This window comes from Primulina tabacum, chromosome 10 (assembly GCF_025594145.1).
Source record: "Primulina tabacum isolate GXHZ01 chromosome 10, ASM2559414v2, whole genome shotgun sequence".
Lineage (NCBI taxonomy): Eukaryota > Viridiplantae > Streptophyta > Magnoliopsida > Lamiales > Gesneriaceae > Primulina > Primulina tabacum.
This window is the reverse complement of record NC_134559.1, coordinates 5,732,387-5,756,474: the sequence shown is the minus strand read 5'-3', so window position 1 is coordinate 5,756,474 and position 24,088 is coordinate 5,732,387. Positions and strand designations below refer to the sequence as shown.

The window sequence follows — 24,088 nt, the reverse complement described above, 5'->3', positions numbered from 1 at the left end:
GGATTTATGAGCAATTTACCCTTTTTTTTAAAACATTTACGAACATTAAACTTAGTTGGCGAATAGGTAAGTTGTATTGCTATTCACAAGATGGTACACAACTTCACGATAAATATAAAATAGAACCACTCGTTTTCATTAATTTCACACTATTAAATCTTTTTTTCTCTCCTTCAGTTTCCTATTATTTAGTTAGAATATTGGATTTTTAATAAATAACTCTTAAACCTAAATTTCCAAGATATAACTATCGAGTGCAATAAGTATCTCTAATATTAGAGCGATCAAACTGCGGTACCAGTGCTGTTGCACGATTTAAAAGATATGAGTTTCACCGTTACCACCAAATATAGAATTTTAGTAAAGACGGTAAACACTCGATCTTATACATTTTGAGAGCTTGCAAATACTTAAACCGAAAAAACTCTAAACCTTATTATTATTCGTTAGATTTCAAATTTTTGTAGTGTGATTACTTCAAAACCATGATTTTATATAATGTGGAACGAATCATTGTTTGTAAATATAAGTATGGATAATATCAATTAGACAATTAATTATAACTACACTAAGCTATGAGGACCAGATTTGTCGTACTTGATGGGCTAGAATTTGGGCCTTGACTCGTATTATTAAGGTTTAATTTGGGCCGTCAGTCTGTAAAATTAGCTATATTTACAGATTGAGCTACTATGGGCCCATACAGAATCCAAAGCCAAAACCGCCTCTCAGGTCGGCAGGGTTCCAAATCGCGTGTATCGGGTTTTAGCTCCAGCTTTCTCAAGAACAGATCCCCAAAACCAGGTCAGTTTGGTTTCTCGCATTCATCAGAACCGTAATTTAACATGTTTGTTGATTCAATTGTTTATGTTGTGCTCAATTTTGATTTCTTACTCGTTACTTCGTGTGCGCATCATTGGATTTTCGAATTGTTCTTTGAATTTTTCGTGGAATTTGCATTTCTCCTTCACGCGGACTCTTCTGCGACCTCAAGTAGAGGAGGGAAGAAACAGTGAGGAGAAAATAGGATTTTGAAGTAGGTTAGACTATGTTGTAAAGTTAGCGTGCTTGCATCCCTCGATTCCTGGTGCCAGTTGATCTACTGGACCGGTGCATATGTATTTTGTCTGTTTTCTTGTTTTTCTAGTAAACGTATGCCGGCGATATGTGTCTTCTGTACGATAGATGAAAGAGCAATTATTATTTTTGGATGAAGAAAAGAACCGAGTTGGTTTAGTTTTGAAATTTTTGGTGCTATTTTAAATTTAAAAATTTTAATTTCTGGTTGCTTAGCATAATTTTTGCGTATTGGTTTTATGATTTTGAACTTAAGGTTGGGTTTTTTTTCTTAGTGTCAGGAAATTTTTGGTTACCAAATGGACGTGGACACAGAGATTCAGAGGGTCAAAGAAGAAAGGCAAAAGATGGAGAAGGACCTGGCTGCACTAACGTCCCTTACTTTTGACACCGATCTTTATAACGCAAACAAGTACGAGGGCTACGAGCGATCCATTGCTGTCAATGATGAGGATGATAATATTGATGGAACGGAAAATGAAATTGCTAGGAAAATGGCATCTTTTACTGCCCCGAAACAGTTTCTTAAGGAGCATTTGAGAACTGGGGAGGAGGATGACATGTCTGGTTTTAAGCAACCAAGTAAGATTATCGACAGGGAGGATGATTACAGGAGGAGGAGGTTGAACAGGATCATATCCCCTGCGAGGAATGATCCATTTTTGGACAAAACGCCAGGCCCAGAAGTCAGGACTTATGCTGATGTAATGAGAGAAGAAGCATTGAAGCGGAAGGAAGAGGAGGTGAAGAGGGAGATAGCAAAGAAGAAGAAGGAAGAAGAGGAATCAAAAGCAAAGGAGAAAGATGTAGAGAAGCCAAAAAAGAGGAATAGATGGGATATATCTCAGGATGAGAGTGCTGTTGACAAGAAGGCCAAGACGGGGTCTGACTGGGATTTGCCTGACTCCACGCCTGGAATTGGAAGGTGGGATGCGACCCCGACACCTGGGAGAATTGGTGACGCAACACCATCTGTTTCAAGGAGAAATAGGTGGGATGAGACACCAACACCAGGACGCCTAAATGATTCGGACGCAACTCCTTCTGGAGGGGTTACGCCTGGGGCAACTCCAGCAGGAATGGCTTGGGACGCTACACCAAAGCTGGGAGGGATGGCTACCCCAACACCAAAAAAACAGAGGTCAAGATGGGATGAGACTCCAGCCACAATGGGCAGTGCCACACCAGGTGCTACCCCTGCCGCAGCCTATACCCCTGGTGTCACTCCTTTTGGTGCTGTCGATATGGCTACCCCTACTCCGAATGCCATTATGCGTAGCGCAATGACTCCTGAACAGTATAATTTGTTGAGATGGGAGAAAGATATTGAGGATAGGAATAGGCCATTAACTGATGAGGAACTTGATGCAATGTTTCCACAGGAAGGATATAAGATTTTGGACCCACCTGCTACCTATGTACCTATTAGAACACCTGCCCGGAAACTTCTTGCTACACCTACTCCAATGGCAACACCCCTGTATAATATCCCAGAAGAAAACCGAGGCCAACAGTTTGATGTGCCAAAAGAGATGCCGGGTGGTTTGCCATTGATGAAACCTGAGGATTACCAGTATTTTGGTTCACTGCTAAATGAAGACAATGAAGAGGAGTTATCGCCAGAAGAGCAGAAAGAGAGAAAGATCATGAAACTCTTGCTGAAAGTAAAAAACGGGACTCCTCCACAGAGGAAAACTGCATTGAGACAACTCACAGATAAAGCAAGGGAATTTGGTGCTGGACCACTGTTTAACCGTATTTTGCCACTGCTCATGCAACCCACATTGGAGGACCAGGAGAGACATTTGTTGGTTAAAGTTATTGATAGGGTGCTCTATAAATTAGATGAGTTGGTTCGTCCATATGTGCACAAAATTTTGGTGGTTATCGAGCCTCTTTTAATTGATGAGGATTATTATGCTCGGGTAGAAGGTAGAGAAATCATCTCAAATCTTAGCAAGGCGGCTGGGTTGGCCACAATGATTGCTGCAATGCGTCCAGATATTGACAACATTGATGAGTATGTTAGGAACACCACTGCAAGAGCTTTTAGTGTTGTTGCCTCTGCTCTTGGGATCCCTGCATTGCTGCCATTCTTGAAAGCTGTGTGTCAGAGCAAGAAATCTTGGCAAGCTCGTCACACAGGTATCAAAATAGTACAACAGATTGCCATTCTGATTGGCTGTGCTGTTCTTCCACATCTGAGATCACTGGTTGAGATAATTGAACATGGTCTTAATGATGAAAATCAGAAAGTCAGAACGATCACTGCTCTATCCTTGGCTGCGCTTGCTGAGGCTGCAGCACCCTATGGTATTGAAAGCTTTGACTCAGTTTTGAAGCCTCTGTGGAAGGGTATAAGGTCCCACCGTGGGAAGGTGTTGGCTGCCTTTTTGAAAGCCATTGGTTTTATCATACCACTCATGGATGCGATATATGCCAGCTACTACACCAAGGAAGTCATGGTTATTCTTATCCGTGAGTTCCAGTCACCTGATGAAGAAATGAAGAAAATAGTGCTCAAAGTGGTAAAACAGTGTGTGAGTACTGAGGGTGTAGAGCCAGATTATATAAGAAATGATATTCTTCCGGAGTTTTTCCGTAATTTCTGGGTCAGAAGGATGGCCTTGGACAGGAGAAACTACAAACAGCTTGTTGAAACCACTGTTGAGATTGCGAACAAAGTTGGTGTTGCTGACATAGTGGGAAGAACCGTGGAGGACCTGAAAGATGAAAGTGAGCCATATAGAAGGATGGTTATGGAGACAATTGAGAAAGTGGTGACAAACTTGGGAGCATCTGATATTGATGCTCGCTTAGAAGAGCTATTGATTGATGGGATTCTCTATGCGTTTCAAGAACAGACTAGTGATGATGCTAATGTGATGCTAAATGGTTTTGGTGCTGTTGTGAACACCCTTGGTCACAAAGTGAAGCCATACCTTCCCCAGATTTGCGGTACCATTAAATGGAGGCTTAACAATAAGAGTGCTAAAGTGAGACAGCAGGCAGCAGATCTTATATCCAGGATTGCAGTGGTTATGAAGCAGTGTGGAGAAGAACAATTAATGGGCCATCTTGGTGTCGTATTGTATGAGTATTTGGGAGAGGAGTATCCTGAAGTTCTGGGTTCGATATTGGGCGCTCTCAAGGCTATCGTCAATGTTATCGGGATGACCAAGATGACACCGCCAATCAAGGATTTGCTCCCTCGGTTAACTCCTATCTTGAAGAACCGTCATGAGAAAGTCCAAGAAAATTGTATAGATCTTGTTGGAAGAATTGCTGACCGAGGAGCTGAATTTGTTCCTGCAAGGGAGTGGATGAGGATTTGTTTTGAGCTTCTGGAGATGCTGAAAGCTCACAAGAAGGGTATCCGTAGAGCAACTGTGAATACTTTTGGTTATATTGCAAAAGCCATTGGGCCACAAGATGTTCTTGCAACATTGCTAAACAACCTCAAGGTGCAGGAACGTCAAAACCGGGTGTGCACAACTGTGGCCATAGCAATTGTTGCTGAAACATGTTCACCATTCACGGTTTTACCTGCATTGATGAATGAGTACCGTGTGCCGGAGCTCAATGTTCAGAATGGTGTTCTTAAGTCTCTTTCCTTCCTATTTGAGTACATAGGCGAGATGGGCAAGGACTACATTTATGCAGTGACTCCATTACTCGAGGATGCCCTCATGGACCGAGATTTGGTTCATCGTCAAACTGCCGCATCAGCAGTCAAACACATGGCCCTGGGAGTTGCTGGTCTGGGATGTGAAGACGCTTTAATCCACCTGATGAACTATGTCTGGCCCAACATTTTTGAGACATCCCCACACGTTATTAACGCTGTCATGGAAGCTATTGAAGGAATGAGGGCGGCACTTGGGGCAGCTATTGTGCTGAACTATTGTCTTCAGGGACTCTTTCATCCGGCAAGAAAGGTTAGAGAAGTTTACTGGAAAATTTACAATTCCCTTTACATTGGTGCTCAGGATGCTCTTGTTGCCTCATATCCCGTACTAGAGGACGAAGAAAATAATGTGTTCAGCAGACCTGAACTGCATATATTTGTCTGATTTGGTGTATTATTTGTTATTTTGGTAATAGAACTCTAGGCGCTGTGTGTTGCATAATTTAGAGATGCTAGTTGCTCTCTACTGGAATTTGTCATCTTGCTGTTCCAATTTGTGTGCAATGAATGGATTTTTGAAATTTGCCATTGCTCTGATTCTCTTCGGAGTAACTAGGTATCATAAACGATGATGTTACGCGTAGCTTAGGGCTTTCGATTTAACCCGGCTAACGCAGAAGATATCCGCTGCAAAGCAATCAACTTATTGACCTCGAATGGGCTACTGCCCCTTCCAGGATCAGGTGTGGGTTGCTGGAATTTTCGATGAATGCGATCACTGATCAGAGTTATTGGAGAACATGCTGACGTTTTCATTAATTAATTGTTTAACGGGGATAAATATCATAATATTTCTAACTCCGTTTTTTAATATGCCTGTATGTATTGATTCATTAATACCCTTGAAACTTTTCAAAGAATTGTTGCTTAAAAATGGTCGGATGCTTCATTTTTCAGTGTCATGGATAAAATATATGAATAGTTGTGTAAAGAAAAAAAGTATTATACTATTTCTAAAAACTCTTAATTTGTGTGAGACGATTTGGAATCAACTTAATTAATGAAAAATATTAATACTTTTTTTTTTAAATTATTAATTTTTATTGTAAGTATGAATCGGTGGATCCATCTCATATATACATGGAAACATATACATACATATATATATATATATTGAAGTCATTAAAAAAATTGGTAACCAATATAGTTTCTCAAAGTTCTTAGGTCATCGTATAAAATGCTATGACCAACTATTTTTGCTGAAATTTCAGGCCAAGAGAAAACAAGTAAAGTAAAAAATGTCGTATCTATCTTATCGGTCACATTAATAGGTCTAAATTTAGATAAAAAATAGGTTACTTCAAGGCAGTACCCTAAGTTGCTCAAAGAACTTAGCCCTGAATAATGAATTAGATGATTGAGGACTTGATATATATTTTAATGCACACTCAAATATATCTCTAATTTTTTTTTCTCTGCACTTGTGATGCTTTATTAATTTATCTTGCATGCCACTTCTATCACATCGTTTGTGTGCAATAATTATCTTATTAGTTGAACGATTGAATCGTAGCGGGTGAGCTGTTTTATGGTTTAAAATATTGGAGTTGTATCATTAAAATATTTACAAGAGACGGAGGGCGAGGCTGTGTTTAAAATTTATTTATGGTTTATGATATATGTATTACACTAGTTGAACAATATTGTGACTTTGAACCTCCTGCAAACATTACCATCTTTGAATACCGACTTCATCAATCATCTTCACTGCCGTCCGATGTGATGATTTGATGTCATAGGATTGCAATTTTATTGTCTTTTAACATCATTTACATGTTCGCTTTGCGACTACGTACTCTATATCAATTTGTTCGTATTCATATCGATAGATATCCACTGATTCTTGTCGATGAAGCATGGAACGTTCCTTCTACATGGGCACCTGCTGCTCTTGATAGGTAAATAAATTTTTGATCTTATCGAATTTCGATCTTAATATTGTATTTTTTGATTTTTTGCTTAATCGCTTTTTATTTAGAATTTTGATATTTTTAGCATGGACTTTTTGTAATTTTAATATATATATATTTTTTAATTGAGAATACGACCAAAATTGCAAAAAAGTTATAATACAACGGACTAAAACTTTCCTTTGACAATCGCAAAACAGTAAATTTGAACAAAAAAAGGTATTTTTTCCTCAAATATATTCAAGTGAAGAAAGTAAGAATTCTCTCCAAATAAATCATAATCAAGAAAGAACATTTTCATCAGATCGCAGGCTGATGGATATTGTATACAACATGATGTCCAACAAAAACAAAGAAAAGGTAGCAAATCAAATGACTCATACCTCAACGATTCAAGGCCTCAGACATATTCAAAGAAAAATTGTGACCATTTAAAGCGAAACAGACACAAAGATGTTATACTAGTTTGTGAGCTCCATAATGGCAGAGACAATATCTCCATCTGCATCCTTGAGTGATTTGACTGCCCTGGCTCTTGAAACCCCAGCCTGTGTCATCACAAGCTCTATGTCCTTTGGTTCAACTCCAGTCTCGTCAACATCTTCATCATCCTGAGGAACACATGTTGCCTCAGTCTTCGGGACCGTGTTTGTGAGATTAGGAGTCTTAAACTGCTCCGCAGCCTGAGTCTGCAATTGTGAACTCAAATCCTCGATCTTTGCCTCTCCAAAGATTACATAAGTATCTGAATTTGGGCTCTTAAACACATCTGGTTTTGAGATGACAAACAGGATCTGAAACATCGTTGACACAGAAACTGAAGTGTAAGTTGACATGCTAGAACATGGTCAAGGAAGTTATATATAACATGACCATGTCCAATAAATGATAGTGGTACAAACATTCTTGCTCTTTTTAACAGTGACTCGGCTGACCCCAGGGATGGACTTCATTCCTAGCTTTAGCATTGCCTTGCGGCTCTTCTTCTCACTTCGGCTCTGCTTTGAACTACCACTGGCATCTTCTTGTCCTACCAAAAGAAACAAGAGAGACTTGGTCCAGTTTGCAATTATGATACATAAACATTAAATTATACAGGAAAGAGCAAATGAAACTGTTTTTAGATTTCTAGTCTGATGGTGTTATAATGTGTGTCATCACTCTTTGCTAGGGTACCACATCAGTTAAGTAATTATCATTTACCCTATTACAAGCATGGAAATTATAAGACTAGGCAGCCTTTGAGAAATAAAGTTTTCGCAGGCATTAGCAGTGGAAGTTCAAAGATGCTTGGATTGTCTTGTTTTCCGACTTTCTATTACTTCACCAACTGGAGACACTAACGCATAATTTTTGATGTAAGGATTCACCACTCACGGAAGGCTTTAGATCACAACTACTCAACACAGTTTGTTCCATGATCGCCAAAATGAGACTTCAACAATGTTTCTTTAACAGTCATTTGAGAAACGAGAAAACTTGCAAAGCCAGAAAGACAGGAAAGGTAACGTGTCTTAATAGCAAAATGTACCATATAAACTCGCATCTGACATGCAAGCATTGCATTAACAAAATAGTGGTCAAAGACTCAAGGCACTTCTCTGCGTAACGCCATTTAGAGAAAATTTTAAAAAAATAGAAGTAAACAGAAATTAAAAACCACAGAAGGGGGGGTGTTGGGGTTGTGTGGGTTAGGAAAAGCCACCAAAAGAGTATTAAGCTACTCTTCCATTACAAATAAGCGCAGATAGTTGCCCAATCAAGATAACTAATAGAACCTCATAAATATGAGTCACAAAAACAATTTCAGAACTCAACCAACGAGCACAAATATTTGAATTCTGTTAAGGTTTGATCTAGATACAGCACAATTCAGTGTATTTCATTTAGAAAGTCAAGAAAACGTCAAGTTTATAAAAGGATAAACAATTTCAGATCAAAAGGGTACAATACACATACCTTCGGTATCATCTTCGTCGCCTTCCTCATCGTCATCGTCGTCGTCATCATCCTCAATTAAAGGCTTATCATGCTGCAACATTGATTGAAATCAATAAGCCATCAGTTAGCAACACACTTACGTTTTCATAGCATGTGCAGCTCTAAAATTCCACTAGTGGGAGATGGACAGGCATTCTATACACATGAATACCAAAGTGAAATCACATCAAAAACATTAATTTCACAGGATCAAAAAAGAATTCATCGACCTCCCTCTCAACAGTAACAGAACCAAAAAATAATAATTTTTAATGCATTTTTCAAGCAGTCTTTCACCCCCACATGGTAAAACGAAACCCGCTCATATATAAGTGGGACACTTGTGAGGGAGAATCGTTTAGCGCAGGCGCTTTTTCCTTTCTCCTGCTCTAATATTTTGGATAAGAAGAAATTAGTTATGAAATTTAATTCACAGGATGGATTTTCCAACATAACCCACAAGAAAATTTCAGCAAGTGTTTCTAAGACGATCTAAAATCCTTTTTACATTAGCTATAAGTACAAAATGAATTTTGAAATTATAAATTTATTACTCTTGTCATTGTTAAAAGGTAAAGAAATAAATTTTAAAAAAAACTGTTATTGATGTTAATTACGATTGTAAAATATTTTTTCTTCTATGGGATCGTACTTTTATCATCTCAAAACCATGAAACTACAGTTCGCCCAAACAACCAAATAACTATAGCAACAAAGAATGGGGGAAAACAGATCAGAAGGAATACAGCAGCAACAATCTCAAGCAGCCCCCGACGAATCTACCAATCACCAATCCGTAGAAAAAAGCAAAAACGGCACAACAACGAAAAAATCGATTTCAAACAGAACAAATACAATTGAAAAGCAATAAATTCAATGCTTGAATCGAGATGAACTTACATCAATCTTGTGTTGCTCGAGGTGAGTTGCCAACAATTCTTCCTGCGATTGAGTCATGATTAATTGTTGAAGAAATGGAGGAGGCACTGCCTGCTTGTTTTCAGTGAAGAGAAGACACGAAACGTCGAAACCCAAACCCTCGAAATAGAAAGGGCGCGTTGCTTGTAAGAACGGAGCCTAAATACTGTTTTTTTTTATTTCTAAATATATAAATGTTATTATTTTCATTATTTAAATTAAAAAATAATCCTAACAATATTGATAAAATGATAAATAGTAAATCATATGAAAAAAATTGATGATAACAATAATACTAATAATTAATGTTAAAATTAATTAAATACAATAAATAATAATATTACTAAATTAGGGATAAACAAAATTTCTATCGAATTAAATCGACCTGAATTAAAATCAATTATGAATTTTTGGAAAATAAAGTGAATATAAAACAACTCAATTTAATTTTACTCGGTTGAACCGATTTCTTTTACAATAATAACAGAAATCAAATTGAATACACTGATTAGATAGTTGACCGACGATTTCGGTTGTGAATAAATCTAGCAAGCGGACTAGGTCAAGTTATAGTAAATGGATGATGAGTCCAAGTATCGATCCCACAGAGACTAATATTTAATTACTAGAATTTATATCACTTAACTTAAGCTAGACAAAATAAATAAAAAGATGATATGTGGATTATTAATCTAAACTTTAAATAAAATAATTGCAATTAAAAACGATGGATTCAAATATCAAGGAGGGATTCAAATTCAAATAAATAACTAAGACACACAACGGTACCAAACTCTACTATGTTGACACGTGTTAAAATTCAATTAATTATTTAATTCTTGACAATCACGGTGAAATCCCCAAATTTATTTATTAAACGATTCCTCGAGTTAATAAACCTATTTAAATCTAACAGTCCAATTATTTCTAATTGAATTTAATTAGATCTAAATGCATTAAATCTTCGTGGAATTTCAGTTTTCACCTAAAACCGCACACTGAAACCGAATATTATTTCTAGTCAGTTTAACCATGTGTTGATGACGTCTTTGTTGCTATATTTAATTAATCATCTTCCGATTCGTGATTAATCAACATACATGTAAATAGTTGATCAGGCTATTAACAAGAAATATTAAACTAAAATCAATCAATAATTAAAATCTAAAAAAATAATATAACGAAAATAAAACAAATATCAAATAAAATATTGTTTGACCCTATTGTGGTCTTAGCCTAAAAAAAATTATTCCATGAATTCAAAATAGAAGTGAAAACACATATTTAAGTTCATAGAAGAAAACAAAAGAAAGAAAGAAGTGAAAGAAATTCTCTGTGATTTAGGCATGTGTGAGGAATTCCTCCAGCTTTTGGCTTCTGTCTTCCTCCCTTATGCACTTCCTCACTGTTTCTGCTTCACTGTAGCCTTATGTTCTACGCTTCCTTCCTCTTTTCCTCTTCTCTGTTGTTCACTTCCTCCTTATTTCCTGCACTTCCGTCTTCTTTCCCTGCTGCTCTTCTGCTCTCCTCTCTTCCTTTCTCCTCCTCTCACTTCTTCTGCGTTGGTTTTTCTCTTTTGTGCGCCTCTGCTTTCACGTTACTCCTCTGCCCCTTTTTATTCTTCTCAGTGGGCCTCGTTTTTTCTTTCCTTCTAAGCCCATGTCAAGTAAATAAAATATAGAGATAAGATATTTATCAAGATTTACATAGATTTTTCAAGATTTCAATATCATCAAAGAATAAAAATATTTTATTTCCCTTTTTTTGATATTTTGTTTCCTTTGAAATCTTATAAAATCATCTTATCTCCCAATTTAAGCATTTTTTCCTCTTCTATTCAAATCTACAATCATTATAAAATTAATTATGATAAGCACAAAATTAGGATAATAATTCTAAATAAACACAAATATTATAAAATAAAATCCCTAAAATCTCTACAAAATTTGGGCTTATCAATAGTTTTTTTCGAAAAATTAAAATTTAATTTCTGCAATTTTTATCAAACCAGATTTTTGAATATGACATTCTCGATCAGTTATTTCCGTTGAACCAAAATTTTATTAGTTTTTTTTTAAAAATTTTTAAATAGTTTTAGCATCATTATCAAATAGAATTGATTTCGTTTGAAAATATAAAGTTGTGAGGTATTTATTCTACACAAATTTAATCATATCATCAAACACCCATAGATTGATTGATTACTTGAATTCAAAATATATAGTAAGAGACGAGGGGCATAGCAGTTATCCTATTGAACCTTGAAATGAAGAAATAGAATCCTAATTAAGTTGGAAAATCAAATCACCAGCCTCCTTTACCAGCTTCTGAGCTCTTCTTGCTGCTGCTACTGCCCCATCCTGAATTACCTGCTGCATCACTTCCCTGCCCCCACCCACCTCCACCTTCTTTCTTAGTACCGCTGACTCCCCAGCCACCGGCATTTCCACCACCACCGTCGGTGGTTTCACTGCCACAACCACTACCCCAGCCACCAGTGCTTCCACTTCCTGTACCTCCACCCCTGCCACCACCCCAACCACCAGTACTTTCGTTGCCACCGCCAGCATTTGAACTACCGCCAACTGCCCAAGCACCAGTGCCTCCACTTCCGCTACCCCAGCCACCATCATTTGCACTACCGCTGCCTCCCCAGGCACCAGCAACTCCACTTTGACCACCTCCACTTCCACCTCCATCTCCACATGAAGAACCATGGCCGCCACCCCAACCAGCACCTCCACCTTTGCTACCACCTGAAGCACCATGGCTACCACCCCAACCAGTACCAGTATTCTCTTGTCCAACTCCTTTCCACCCACCAGTGCTTCCTCCGCCACCACCCCAACCACTGGTGCTTCCACGTCCAGTACCTCCAGCCCTGCCACCAGTGCTTCTGCTGCTACTGCCACCACGCCCACCACCAGTGCATCCACTTCGACCATATCTGCCACCAGCTGAAGAAGCACGGCCGCCACCCCAACCAGCACCTCCACCTTTGGTACCCCCTAAAGCACTATGGCTGCCACCCCAATCACGACCAGCATCGTCATGTCCACTACCTTTCCAACCATCAGTGCTTCCTCCGTCACCACCACTTCCCCAACCACTACCTCTATCTCCACCACCAGCACTTTTATGGCTACCAACACCACCCCAACCACCGGTGCTTCCACTTCCAATACCTTCACCCGTGCCACCAGTACTTTTATTGTTACTGCCACCGCCCCAACCACCAGGCCTTACATTTCCGCCATCAGCACTTGTCCCACCAGCATCTCCCCAAGCACCAGCACTTCCACTTCCACCTCCGCTACCACCCCAGGCACCAGCATTTGCACTGCCACCACCATCGCTGTCATTTCCACCACCTCCCCAGGTACCAGCCCCTCCACTTCCACCAACTTCACCCCCACTACCACCTGAAGCACCACGACCACCATCAGCATTGTCACGTCCACCTCCTCCCCAGCCACCAGTTTTTCCACTGCCACCATGACCAGTGCTACCACCTCCCCAACCACCAGTGCTTCCACTTTGGCCACCTCCTCCATCACCACCAACTCTAGTGGTTCCACTTTCGCCCTTACCCCAACCCTTGGTGTCTCCACTTCTGCAACCACCCCAATTGCCATCAGTTTTACTTCCATCGCCTCCGATTTCACAATTACCAGCGCTTCCCCTTTGGTTACCTCCTCTGCCGCCACCCCAACCACCAGCACCTCCACGTCCACCACCTCCAACACCACCCCAACCACCGGCATCTCCACATCTGCCACCATCCCAATTGCCATCACTTTTGTTTCCACCACCGACGCTTCCACTTTGGTCACCTCCTCCGCCACCCCAACCAACAGCACCTCCACTTCCACCACCTCCCCAATTACTGTCTTTTTTACTTCCACCTCCGGCACCACCCCAACCGCCATTATTTCCATTGTCATCACCACCACCCTGACCACCAGCACTTCTGCTTCTGTCACCTCCTCTGCCACCACCGCCCCAACCACCAGCACTTTCAGTTCGGTCACCTCCTCCACCCAAACCACCAGCACCTCCACTTCCCCCACCTCCCCAATTACTGTCATTTTTAATTCCACCTCCAGCAACACCCCAACCACCAGTATTTCCACTGCCGCCGCCACCCCAACCACCAGTATTTCCACTGCCGCCATCTATGCAATTACCATCACCTTTACTTCCACCTCCAACACCACTCCAACTACCAGAATTTCCACTGCCATCACCACCACCCCAACCACCGGCGCTTCCACTTGCCCCACCTCCCCAATCAACACCTTTGTCATTGTTAGAACCCCACTTTTGCGAGTCACGATCAAAGTCATGTTTGTCAGGCCTGCCATCACCATAGGAGTCACAACCCCGTCCGCATCCCCTGACCGCGCCCGCGACCACGCCCGCGCCCGCGACCGCCACTTTGAGAGTCACCTCTACCTGAGAGAAAAACAAAATATAAAGAAAATAAATGTTACAAAAAGGCCGTTGTTCAGTTAACTAAAACAAATTTAAGATGCTTAGGCAAACTACAATTCATGGATAATTTAATCCAGGAGTGAACCAACCAAATTAAGATAAAGGAGAAGACTTCTTTATTATTGTAGAATGTAGTACCAAACAAAGCAGTTGCAGTTCGCAATTCTTGAAAAAAACTCAGCATGCTGATGCAAAAAACCGAGGGATCAAATACCTTTACCAAATCCAATTGAATAATATAACTCAGCAGACAGAGCAATCAGCATTAAGAAAAAGGAAAATTATCAATCAACTGAGAAAAGCAACCTAGATATATCAACGAACCACGTATGAATTTGAGAAATTGTGATATAGACACCTTATAACATATATATAGCAGGTGGAAGGAATGAAAAATTTCTAAGTTACCTCCTCTAGAACCCATTCCAAAAGTTTTATCTCCATCCATAGATTGGCTTCCACCCCAATCACCGTCATTGTTTGAACCACCCCAGTCATCACCAGAACCAAAACTTCTGATTGGCACCATAGCAGCAGCTGATTGAATTGTTGGAACAGAACTCTGTGGATCATCAATGTGTGTCTGAAAATATGCAACAAGACGGTCCACGTCCCCGAACATTCGTTTACGGAACTTAAATCCCTTTGGATAGAGACCAATGTACTCATGATGTGGATTCACACTTCTTATGTAAGTCAGGATAAATGTGCCAGGATGGTCATAAGATAACCCAAGGCAATACACAATTTTTGTTGGAATCTTAGCTTTTTCGATTCTAAGGAGCTCGTCAATATCAGTTTTAGTGCCCTTCCTAAATTTCCTATAATTTAACATTGTCTTCAAATGAGCTATTAATGGGTCCACGTATCGATCCATTACCTGAATGAAGAATAGCATGATAAAGAAGTTGAATTCATAAAATATTTTGCTTTTGCACCAATTCCATCAAGCCCCAGCACAAAACAATAGCCTAATTCATATGGAAATCATAGAACACTACACACCAAACAAACTAGCACGTTAATTAATACAAGACAATTTTGGCAATCATGCAAAAATTCCTAGTCAAAATTCGCTGAATCAAGAATATCTAACGTTGCAACCTGAAGGTTGACTGTAATAAATAATCAAAAGATTTTTTTTGAATTAAAAGAGCTGAATCTCCTTGAGACAGCCAATCTACAAACATTCAGCCAAAAAATGAAAAATCTAACCAGAACAAACATTCGAACAAAAAATGAAAAATCTAACCAGAAAGAAAGGGAAAAGTTTCTTCCATTATGTGCTAGTGCGTAACATTACCAACAGATCATAAAAAGAGAGCGAAAGAGAGAAAACATGCAAAGCACTGGTATATACACATTATTTGCATCCTAACACTGGACTAAAAAATTCCAGCACAGTTTAGAGCCTTGATGACACCATATGCAGGTCGAGATTCATCAAATTTTTACAATCAAAACTCGTTTGGTTTTCTAGCCTTAACCACTGTAAACAATTACCTCATCAAGATCCTCAAATGTATCTTCTCCAATTTTCAATTTCTTTCCGATTTGGAGCAAGCTTGTGATGTCCTTGAGTTCCTTTTGACCTTCAACTATGTCCTTGTTAGCAAAAACCCCATCACAAACTTTCAGCGTTAAAGTCAAATATGAAGGCCCGCGTAAACTGGGACGAACAACACTTTCACCATCTTCTTTGTCCCGGAGAAACTATAGCCCAACATTGAAGAAAAAGTTCATGAGAAAATTAAATTAAAGTTTAATAAGAAATCAAAGATAAGGATGAAGCCAAAAATGAGGTTGTGTCAAAGAGTCGGTCCATGTGGTTGGACCCAAGAAGCTGTAGAGTTATTACCAAAGCCAAAGCCTTGAGGGTAATAGCTTACGTTTCTCTGCCATGTACAGATCGAAATACCTCTTCCAGATAAATGGGAGACTTGATCGAATAGGAAAAATAAATGACAAACGTTGAGATTCTTTATACAGCAGTCAACATAAAACTTTTGAATGTATAGAAAACTTCATGCTATAACCAACCCAAATAGCATCAGCAATAACTTACAAATCAATCTACAAATCTGAAATTTTGCAACTTTGAAGATAGCCAACAAATGCACCATTACTCAGCATTTCTACGTTAAATAATTAGAAATTCTCCAATCATTTACTGACAAATAATCCTTCTAGCTTTTGCAATCTCGAACAAAGAAAAAACGAAAAACGGGCCTAGACATATATTCACTATAAAACACGATAATAGATGAAAAACACACCTCAAAAGCTTCATCAGCTGTAATATTTTTGAACTGCGGGTGAACAATCATCCTTGGCTTAAAAAGTTTCTTTGAAAACTCCTCTTTATGAGCTATTTCCTGCTTGGGCTGTAAGGTAATGCGCTCTTCGTGAAAGTATGGATCCACAATCTGATCATTCTGGAAACGGTAGCTCCTCATTGCACTTTCTCTAGAAGTTAAAAATACTTGATAGCGGTTCTTCTGAATGGATTTGATCCTGCAGGTTAAAATATCGCCCTCGTGCAGTTTATCAGTCAATTCATTGATATCCCTCCAATCATCAGTGTAATCTTCCTTACTAAGTATGCCTGTCAGTCCAGAATCAAGGTTGCAAATAGCTCTATCTTCTTGAACCCTGCGAACTGTTGCTTGAACAATTCTTCCTTCAGCCAGAGTTTCTTCCGCCTCTCCAGCAATCATGTAAAATTCATCATCTTGATTAGGTTCTACATGTGATTTGCGCCGATCCTGAAACCCTTCCATCAACTCCAATCTTATATCATTAAGGGTCTCTTTTTTGTTCTGACGTTTTTTCTGCTCGGCATATTCGTGAACATCCACAGCCGTCAACAAATGAGGATTCTCTCTAACATGCTCAATAGCAATTTCTAGCAAATCATCGTCGTCGTCATCATTCACTTCGTTATTCATGGATTCAGAGTAAACATCCTTTGCAAAATCTTGGGCAAGGCTGTAGGATTCTGGATGTATTCTTGTGTTGTCTAACAAATCGATAAATTGACTACTGCTAGAACTCAGTCCGCTTCGCCGGACTCGCAGAAATCCAACAGCATTGATAAAAACCTTTTTACCAAGACCATGAGATGTCAACAGGTCTTTCCTAGTGAAAATGGCCCCAGCTCTTACTAGGGACCTTTGCAGAGAAGCTGCTTTTCTGGGTCCAAGCCCAGAAATGAACTGCAAGGGAGAAAATAACCATTCATGACTTGAAGCCAAGTTAATATCAAGACCCACTTGGTTTGTTGCATCTATCATAACTTGTTCAACCATCCCATACTTCTCATCAGGAGTGAGAAATTTCTCCAGGGGATTAAGTTTCCAGGATAATATCTCCCTACCCGGTCCACATAAAGTTGCAGCCATAGCTAATGGATTCTGAAGATAACGTCCAAGAGCCACAGCACGCCGAATAATACCTAAAAATTATATGATATAAAAAATTCCAACGTCAATCACAAAAATATTGCCAAGAAGATTGATAGTAAAAGCATTAATAACCACAGGACACATAACACCAATAGTATATAACACAATTTCTCCAACATTCATTATTGAAATTAATAAATTCCAAGAAAAACAGTTACCTTCTTGAGAAGGGAGCTGATCGACTGATATACGGGATTTTTCATACAGGAGAGGAAGAGATTCATCACCATAAACAATATTCAGACTATCGATTTTTTGACAGTCTCTTGGATTATCCTCCACCAGCTTGAAAATTATCTGATTATTAAGGGGATAACCACAAAGAATCATGTCGATTGCGGCAAAATGGTTCAAGCTATAAAGTTTTTTGATCCGAGAGAACAAACAATATTTTTAATATAATCAAAACACAGTTCAATTGTGCACACCTCATAAATATCATCCTTCAGCCGAGTACAAGACAAATTAGCTGCTCCTAGAACAACAACATGGGGTTGGTGGTCCATCATAAATTTCTGCACTTGTTGTTGATCATTTTTCTTACGTTGCAGATCATTTACACTTTGACCACGAAGATTAAGGCATCCAGCATTCAACACATCTTCAATTTCTCCCGATGAATCCAACATCACAAAAGTTGTAGCTGGCTTTCCGGGGCCCCAACAGCAAGCCAAAACCCTGGGTGCAGTTTCTTCATTTGAACTGATATCATTTTCTTTCCGCTGATATGGTGCCACAGACACTTTAACCCACAATAATTTTCCATATTCTTCAAGCAACCAGGTTTTTGATCTACTAGTCAACCAGGATCTTGCTGCTTTCTCCATTGATGGTAGAAGAATATTGTGAAATGCATCATGAAGTATCTTCTTCCTCTGCTCGTTCCATGATTGAGCAGATTTGCTTACACCATCACTCAGATAATAATCCCTTGAGTCACTTAATAACTTATCAAGAACTGCTTCTGGTAACTTGATGGTGACCTGTAAAAGCTTCTCCTCTTCAGCCTTTTGAATCAGCAGCCACTGCGCATCCTCAAATCTGCTAAGCGGCTTGTCCCGTAACCACTTCACTCCAGAAAACATGTGAAATGAATTTATGGCTGCATTTCCATCAGGTGTAGGACTAGTTGACACCACTGCATTATCCATAAAGATACCGCGTACATGTTTCCGGACTGAAGGTTCACAGCTTATCTCCACAGCAGCCTGGATTTTATCAGTAATATCCAGACAATCAAAGACTACCCTTCTAAAACCGAATTTCTAGGAGAAATAAAAAAAATAGCATACCATGTGCCTAGCGCCTTTCAGCACAGCTTGAGGCGTCTCAAACATCATACATATAAAATTAGAAGCCATTTCCTCTGGTGCCTCCTTTGCATCCTCCAACTCATCCATCCTCTGCAAATAATACAACCAATTTAAACTCGCAGTTTAAAACAAGAGCAAATAGAAATGAATATGAAGCTACCATTTTCTCCAGAGAAATCTGCAATCCAAATTGCTCAGAGCTATAACCGAACCTATTTGCTACCTCCCGTAGGCCAGCTTTACTGCAAATGCTGTAATGTGACTTTCTTTTCGGTCTTTTATACGTACCTTCATCTAAGACAACTTCGTCTGGGGGGAAATGTAAACTAAATTTTGAGTCAACATCATCAACCTCACTTTCTGAATTTGCCGCCTTGAGTGACATGGCAATTGATTCAAAGAGTTGTTGATTTAAATTCAGTTTTGTCTCATCATATACTCTTCGAATTTCTTCTTTGAAACGTTTTGCGTAGTATGACTGGAGTGTACCCTTTCTTTTCAGAAGAAGCAGCCACTTCTGATCCAGGTCCCGGATTGTCCAGAGCACCTGCAGCACGCCACTAATTCAATATCTCGCTGAATCCTCCTGAGAGCCACCGTCCAAAAATGAAAAAGACTGGAGTTTTCGTAATTAGGTACAATCATTTTCAAGTACTTCTTTTTGAAAGACAGTCACACTACCCGCAAATCCCAAAAGACAACTTAAATATTGCAATTAGAAACCACCATTTGACTGGAAATCATCATTCAACCATAGATGGATGATGTACAGCATTTAACATAAAACATCAACCTTGTGCCGTTTCAGCTTAGGTTTCTCGATAGGATCAGCTTCAGGATCGTCTGGATCCTTTAATAGGCACAGGATCTCCTCCTTCCTGTACATCGCAATGAATGGAACCTACAGAAGAGATAGACATTCGATGAATAAGCAGGAGAATCGTCTCTACGTGATCACCAATCAAAATCATCATAAAATTTAGCAATGGTTCATGAGAACACATACATCTAACTTCTGAACATGTAGTAATTCTAGATATTTGGCAATATGGCCCTTGAGTTCGTCTGATCCTTCCGTCGCATCTGCACTCTTACTATAGAAAGGAACTGCACCACTGACAAGTTGACTATATATCCACTCGCTCTCCACTTCGATACTAATCTCATCCAATGGGGAGAGACCGGTACTTTCCTCGTATATCTATAGAAAACAATAAAGGCACCGACACTTGAAACCTCAGAATGGAAAACCTGAAGGGGTGGATATCAACAGGATGCTTAACAAACCTGAATCCTCTCGGGAATGTCTATTTTCCGAATCTGTTCATCCCTTCCTGTCATGTACTTCTCAGAAAGTACACTTGGATCAAACTGATCTTCGAGGCTCCTCTCACCAGCTTCACCAAATGTATCCACCGCTTCCAACTTGCGAATCTTCAAAAGGTCTTCCACATCGCCAAATATTTCATGAGCTTCTTGGAGAGCGGATGATGGAATTCCTGATTGTTGCATGCTCCTTGGTTGCTTCTTCCTCCTGCACACAGATGAACCAAAGTACACTCAAAAGTCAAAAGTTTATCATAGCACAAGTAACACATCCCAGATTTTATATATAAGATCTACCATATAGGAGCTCCACGCTCATCTACTTGGTCTTCATCGACAATAAAATCAGCCATTTCATCCTCTTCAGCAATATCTATGTCCTGTTTTTCCTGCTGTTCGTCCTCTTCGTCCATGTCCTCAAGCGATTGTCCTACAAGATAGCAAGAAAATCATTATCCTAAAAGTTTGGAGTCACAAAGCAACTCCAATGAAGATTACCATCATCATCACCAAACAATCTGTATTTAAGTCTCTCCTCGGCTGTTCGCCACCCCTTTTCACTTCCATTATGCTGACGTTCACCAGAAAACTGAGATGACTCTTCTTTTGTATCCCCCTGAGCCTTCTTTAGTCGCTTAAGCTTCTTATTCTGCTTATCACATATTCGGAATAATAAGCTGTCTGTGCTATAAAAGCAGCCCCAAAAACTAAAAAGAGGAAGAACAATGATAGTTACAAGGTTTGGACGAGGAACAGAAATGTTGCTTTCCTGGAGTAGTTCATAATCATCCTCGTCGAGCAAATAACTCCTCTCAGCTTCCCTGTAGTTGATTGAACGAATCAATGATGACAATAACAGACATTTTTAACCTTTTAACTACAGTTATATAAACATGAGCACTTAAAAATCTACAACTAAAAATATATGAGACAGCAAATTAGACAACCTTTTCTTTTTTTTCTTCTTCTTTTGCCTCTCACCACAGTTGTCCTCTTCATCTTCCTCGTCCACATCATCCACAATAAACCCATCTCTCTCATAAGCATCCAGTCCGTCTGCTTAGATACACCACAATAATTCCAAATGTTTACCAAATCGTATGCACTGAACAAACATCCAAAACAAATTAAACAAAAAAAAAATGATGCCAGCCAACATGCAAACGATCACGAAGTGGAGATTTCTAAAATAATGGTATTCCTTCATCCGTAGCATATTCGATTAGCCAACAGTACTTGCTCATCGAATTATTTAATTAATTAAACATTCAAAAAATGGTACTTACAAGTCCATTAAACAGCTCTTTCTTTTTGTGACAGAATTATCAAAATTAAGAGTCGATAACAGCGAACCAGGATAGCACCACGCTAAAGACTGAAACTATTCTGTACATCCACGTTTCTTTTACCCAAATGCAAAAAAAATCCAAACACGTGTTTAAAAGATATAGATGATTGCTCATAGCTAAAAGAACAAAAGACCCAAAGAGGGATATCTTCGATTGCATGCACCGAGTTCTTCAGTCACCAGGATAGGAGTCAAAGACCAACATTACAAGAAAAAATAATTTCACGTTTCATCAGAAACAAAAACAAAAACAAAAAGAAAAAATTAAATAAATAAAAACAAAAAGCGTCTAACACGGGGTAGATATTTCAAGGGAATAAAAAAATATGGCGAACAATACCGTCATCTTCATCGTCATCCTCAGCTAGATCTTCGTACAGCCCATCATCTCCCTCGTTCTGAAATCCAGTAGCGTCTGCGTACACAACATAGTCACAGCCAAAAACAAAAAAACAGTCACAATTAAAACCAGCACAGGTTTCAGATTGTAGTGTTTTCAAAGAAATGGCGCTTAGTTCGCGAAAACATCGTACCGTCATCAGCGGAGACCGCTTTTCTGCCCGCCATTGTGGTGAAAATAGTGAAAATTGACAGTCGCAAGAGAGGAAATCCTTGCGAATGCTAACGCGTGGGAAATGAAAATGGGAGCAAACCCTAAACTAAATGATTACGGAAGACCCCTGGTTTTCCCTCTCCACTGCGCACACAAAAAGCAGCACTTCGCAGAGTGACTGACGTCATGCCTTTGTTTTATTTATTATTTTTTTGTTTCTATTTTTCACAGTGCGTACCAAACTAATGTTTTTTTTTTAAAAATTAAACATTCATAACATTAAATCGATAAATCTCGAGTCACAATACAAAAAAATCAATATAGAATATTTTCATCTAGCCAAAGTAAATTATAAGAGCTATTGAATGCTCTATGAGCAAGAAAGTGTGCCACGGTATTAGCCGAACGATACATATGCTTGATCGACACAAAAAGATTCACTAGGAACATATAATTAACTTCAAGAGCCAATGCACCACAAGGATCAGTGTCCAAATTTGGGTTGAGAACTACATGAACCGCCTCCTTGAATTCAGAATAAATACAAACAGAAGAAACACTCACATGTAGACAAAGATCTATACCACAACGAATAGCCAAGATTTCAGCTGCAATGCCACTACCATGATTACAGATGATAAGAGCATGTACCAAACTAATGTTTTTTGTGATTTCTATGCTACATTTATACCCACTACTACGTCGCGAAGCGCATTACATGTTTGTACAATATTTTTTATAATTAATTTGATTTATATTTAAATAAAAATCAAAATGTTATTATAAAAATTAGTGAGATATTAGACTACAATTTTGATAAATTTGTCTATCGTAGAGGGACAAAAATAAATATACGTATTTTGTTGTTCTTTCTTGACGATTCTATCATGTTTTCAACTTTTATAAAATATAATAGATGGAATAGATACTACGGGGATTGCAAAAATTTTTATTATAAAATTTGAACTTTGAAGATACATAGTCAAATTGTTATTTTTTTCGGCGTGAGATATATAGTCCATTCATGTAACTTTTACAAATGTTGAAAATTTAATTTGAAATTACAATTTATTGTTTTCGAACTCGAAGAATTTTCTACTTTAAAGTTGAAGGCCTTAAAAATGGAAGTTTTTTAACTTAAGTAGTACTTTTTTTTTTAAATTCAAGCAATAATATTTATTTCTTTATTCGTGCATCTATAAATTTAAAATTTATGGAAACAATAGTTTTAAATGAGATGAAATTTTAAACATTATAATTTTTACAAGATAATTAAAAATGTATTAAATTAAATTATTATCGAAAAAAGGCAAAAAAAAATTGAATTGTACCACTTTGTCTCTTTAGTATAAAAAAAGAAAAAAGCAACATCTTTCAACTCTCGGTTCCAAAAAAAACATCTACATATAAGAAAGGGCCAACATTTTTTAATTATCAGTTCGATTTATTTTAGTTTCTTATTAACATATACCATTCTATAATAAAATTTCATCTTTATTAAAGTTAAAATGTCACATCATTATAAAAAAACAAATTATCAAATATTTGAAACAAATCGCTGATATGTGAAATTAATATATAAACTAGTCAAGTTTGAGTTAAAATCGAACTCGACTCATGAAATCGAGCTCATGCTCATCAGACTCAAAACAGAGAAGAATTAGTCTATCAAACTCGACTCACTGGCTATCCCATGTGCTTAGATTTTATTTATAAATTTGCTAATAATCATATTCTTAATCTCAGATGAAGAGTTTGATTCACGTACTCCAACTCATGACATGTTTATAAGTTTTATATTGATTCATTATATGTTATTTGATATAAATAATTTTAAAAATTATAGTCGAGTTTTATGACCCCCACCCGCTCACGAGTTTCTGAACAATAACGTCTGAGTTTGAGTTCATGAAAACGCATAACCTTAAAAAATCTTTAACTCAATTGAGTTGAAACGGAGTTAGATCGACTCATATAAGACAAAGTATGTACAAATTCTGCGAAAACTGCAACTTTG

The 24,088-nt window shown here is 38.4% G+C and overlaps 3 protein-coding genes across 5 annotated transcripts; 1 reads left to right on the top strand and 2 right to left on the bottom strand.

Moving 5' to 3' along the window:
- Positions 1-704: 704 nt before the first annotated feature.
- On the top strand, positions 705-5,293 carry LOC142505597 (uncharacterized). 3 transcript variants are annotated; one of them, XM_075618652.1, is made up of 2 exons: positions 705-804; positions 1,353-5,293. In XM_075618652.1, the coding sequence occupies exon 2, from the start codon at positions 1,377-1,379 to the stop codon at positions 5,148-5,150; it is 3,774 nt and encodes a 1,257-aa protein (XP_075474767.1). In that variant the 5' UTR covers positions 705-804; positions 1,353-1,376; the 3' UTR covers positions 5,151-5,293. The 3 variants fall into 3 exon arrangements, with proteins under 3 accessions (XP_075474767.1, XP_075474769.1, XP_075474768.1); XM_075618654.1 differs by having other exon boundaries at positions 709-804; positions 1,359-5,293; XM_075618653.1 differs by lacking the exon at positions 705-804 and adding an exon at positions 837-1,118.
- Positions 5,294-6,879: 1,586 nt separating this feature from the next.
- LOC142505806 (nascent polypeptide-associated complex subunit alpha-like protein 1) lies at positions 6,880-9,727 on the bottom strand. Its single transcript, XM_075618913.1, has 4 exons — positions 9,556-9,727; positions 8,635-8,707; positions 7,578-7,705; positions 6,880-7,469 (listed from the first exon to the last, which is right to left on the bottom strand). The coding sequence occupies exons 1-4, from the start codon at positions 9,610-9,612 to the stop codon at positions 7,137-7,139; spliced, it is 591 nt and encodes a 196-aa protein (XP_075475028.1). The 5' UTR covers positions 9,613-9,727; the 3' UTR covers positions 6,880-7,136.
- A 2,105-nt stretch (positions 9,728-11,832) lies between these two features.
- LOC142505226 (transcription elongation factor SPT6-like) lies at positions 11,833-22,279 on the bottom strand. Its single transcript, XM_075618115.1, is given in 18 exon segments — positions 11,833-13,971; positions 13,973-14,028; positions 14,476-14,947; positions 15,571-15,780; positions 16,344-17,521; positions 17,690-17,828; positions 17,960-18,739; positions 18,824-18,934; positions 19,005-19,391; positions 19,638-19,745; positions 19,851-20,045; positions 20,132-20,378; positions 20,468-20,600; positions 20,669-20,822; positions 20,907-20,991; positions 21,118-21,226; positions 21,859-21,933; positions 22,052-22,279. Coding segments are annotated over 18 exon segments (6,567 nt in total). The 5' UTR covers positions 22,086-22,279; the 3' UTR covers positions 11,833-11,877.
- Between the last annotated feature and the right edge of the window lie 1,809 nt (positions 22,280-24,088).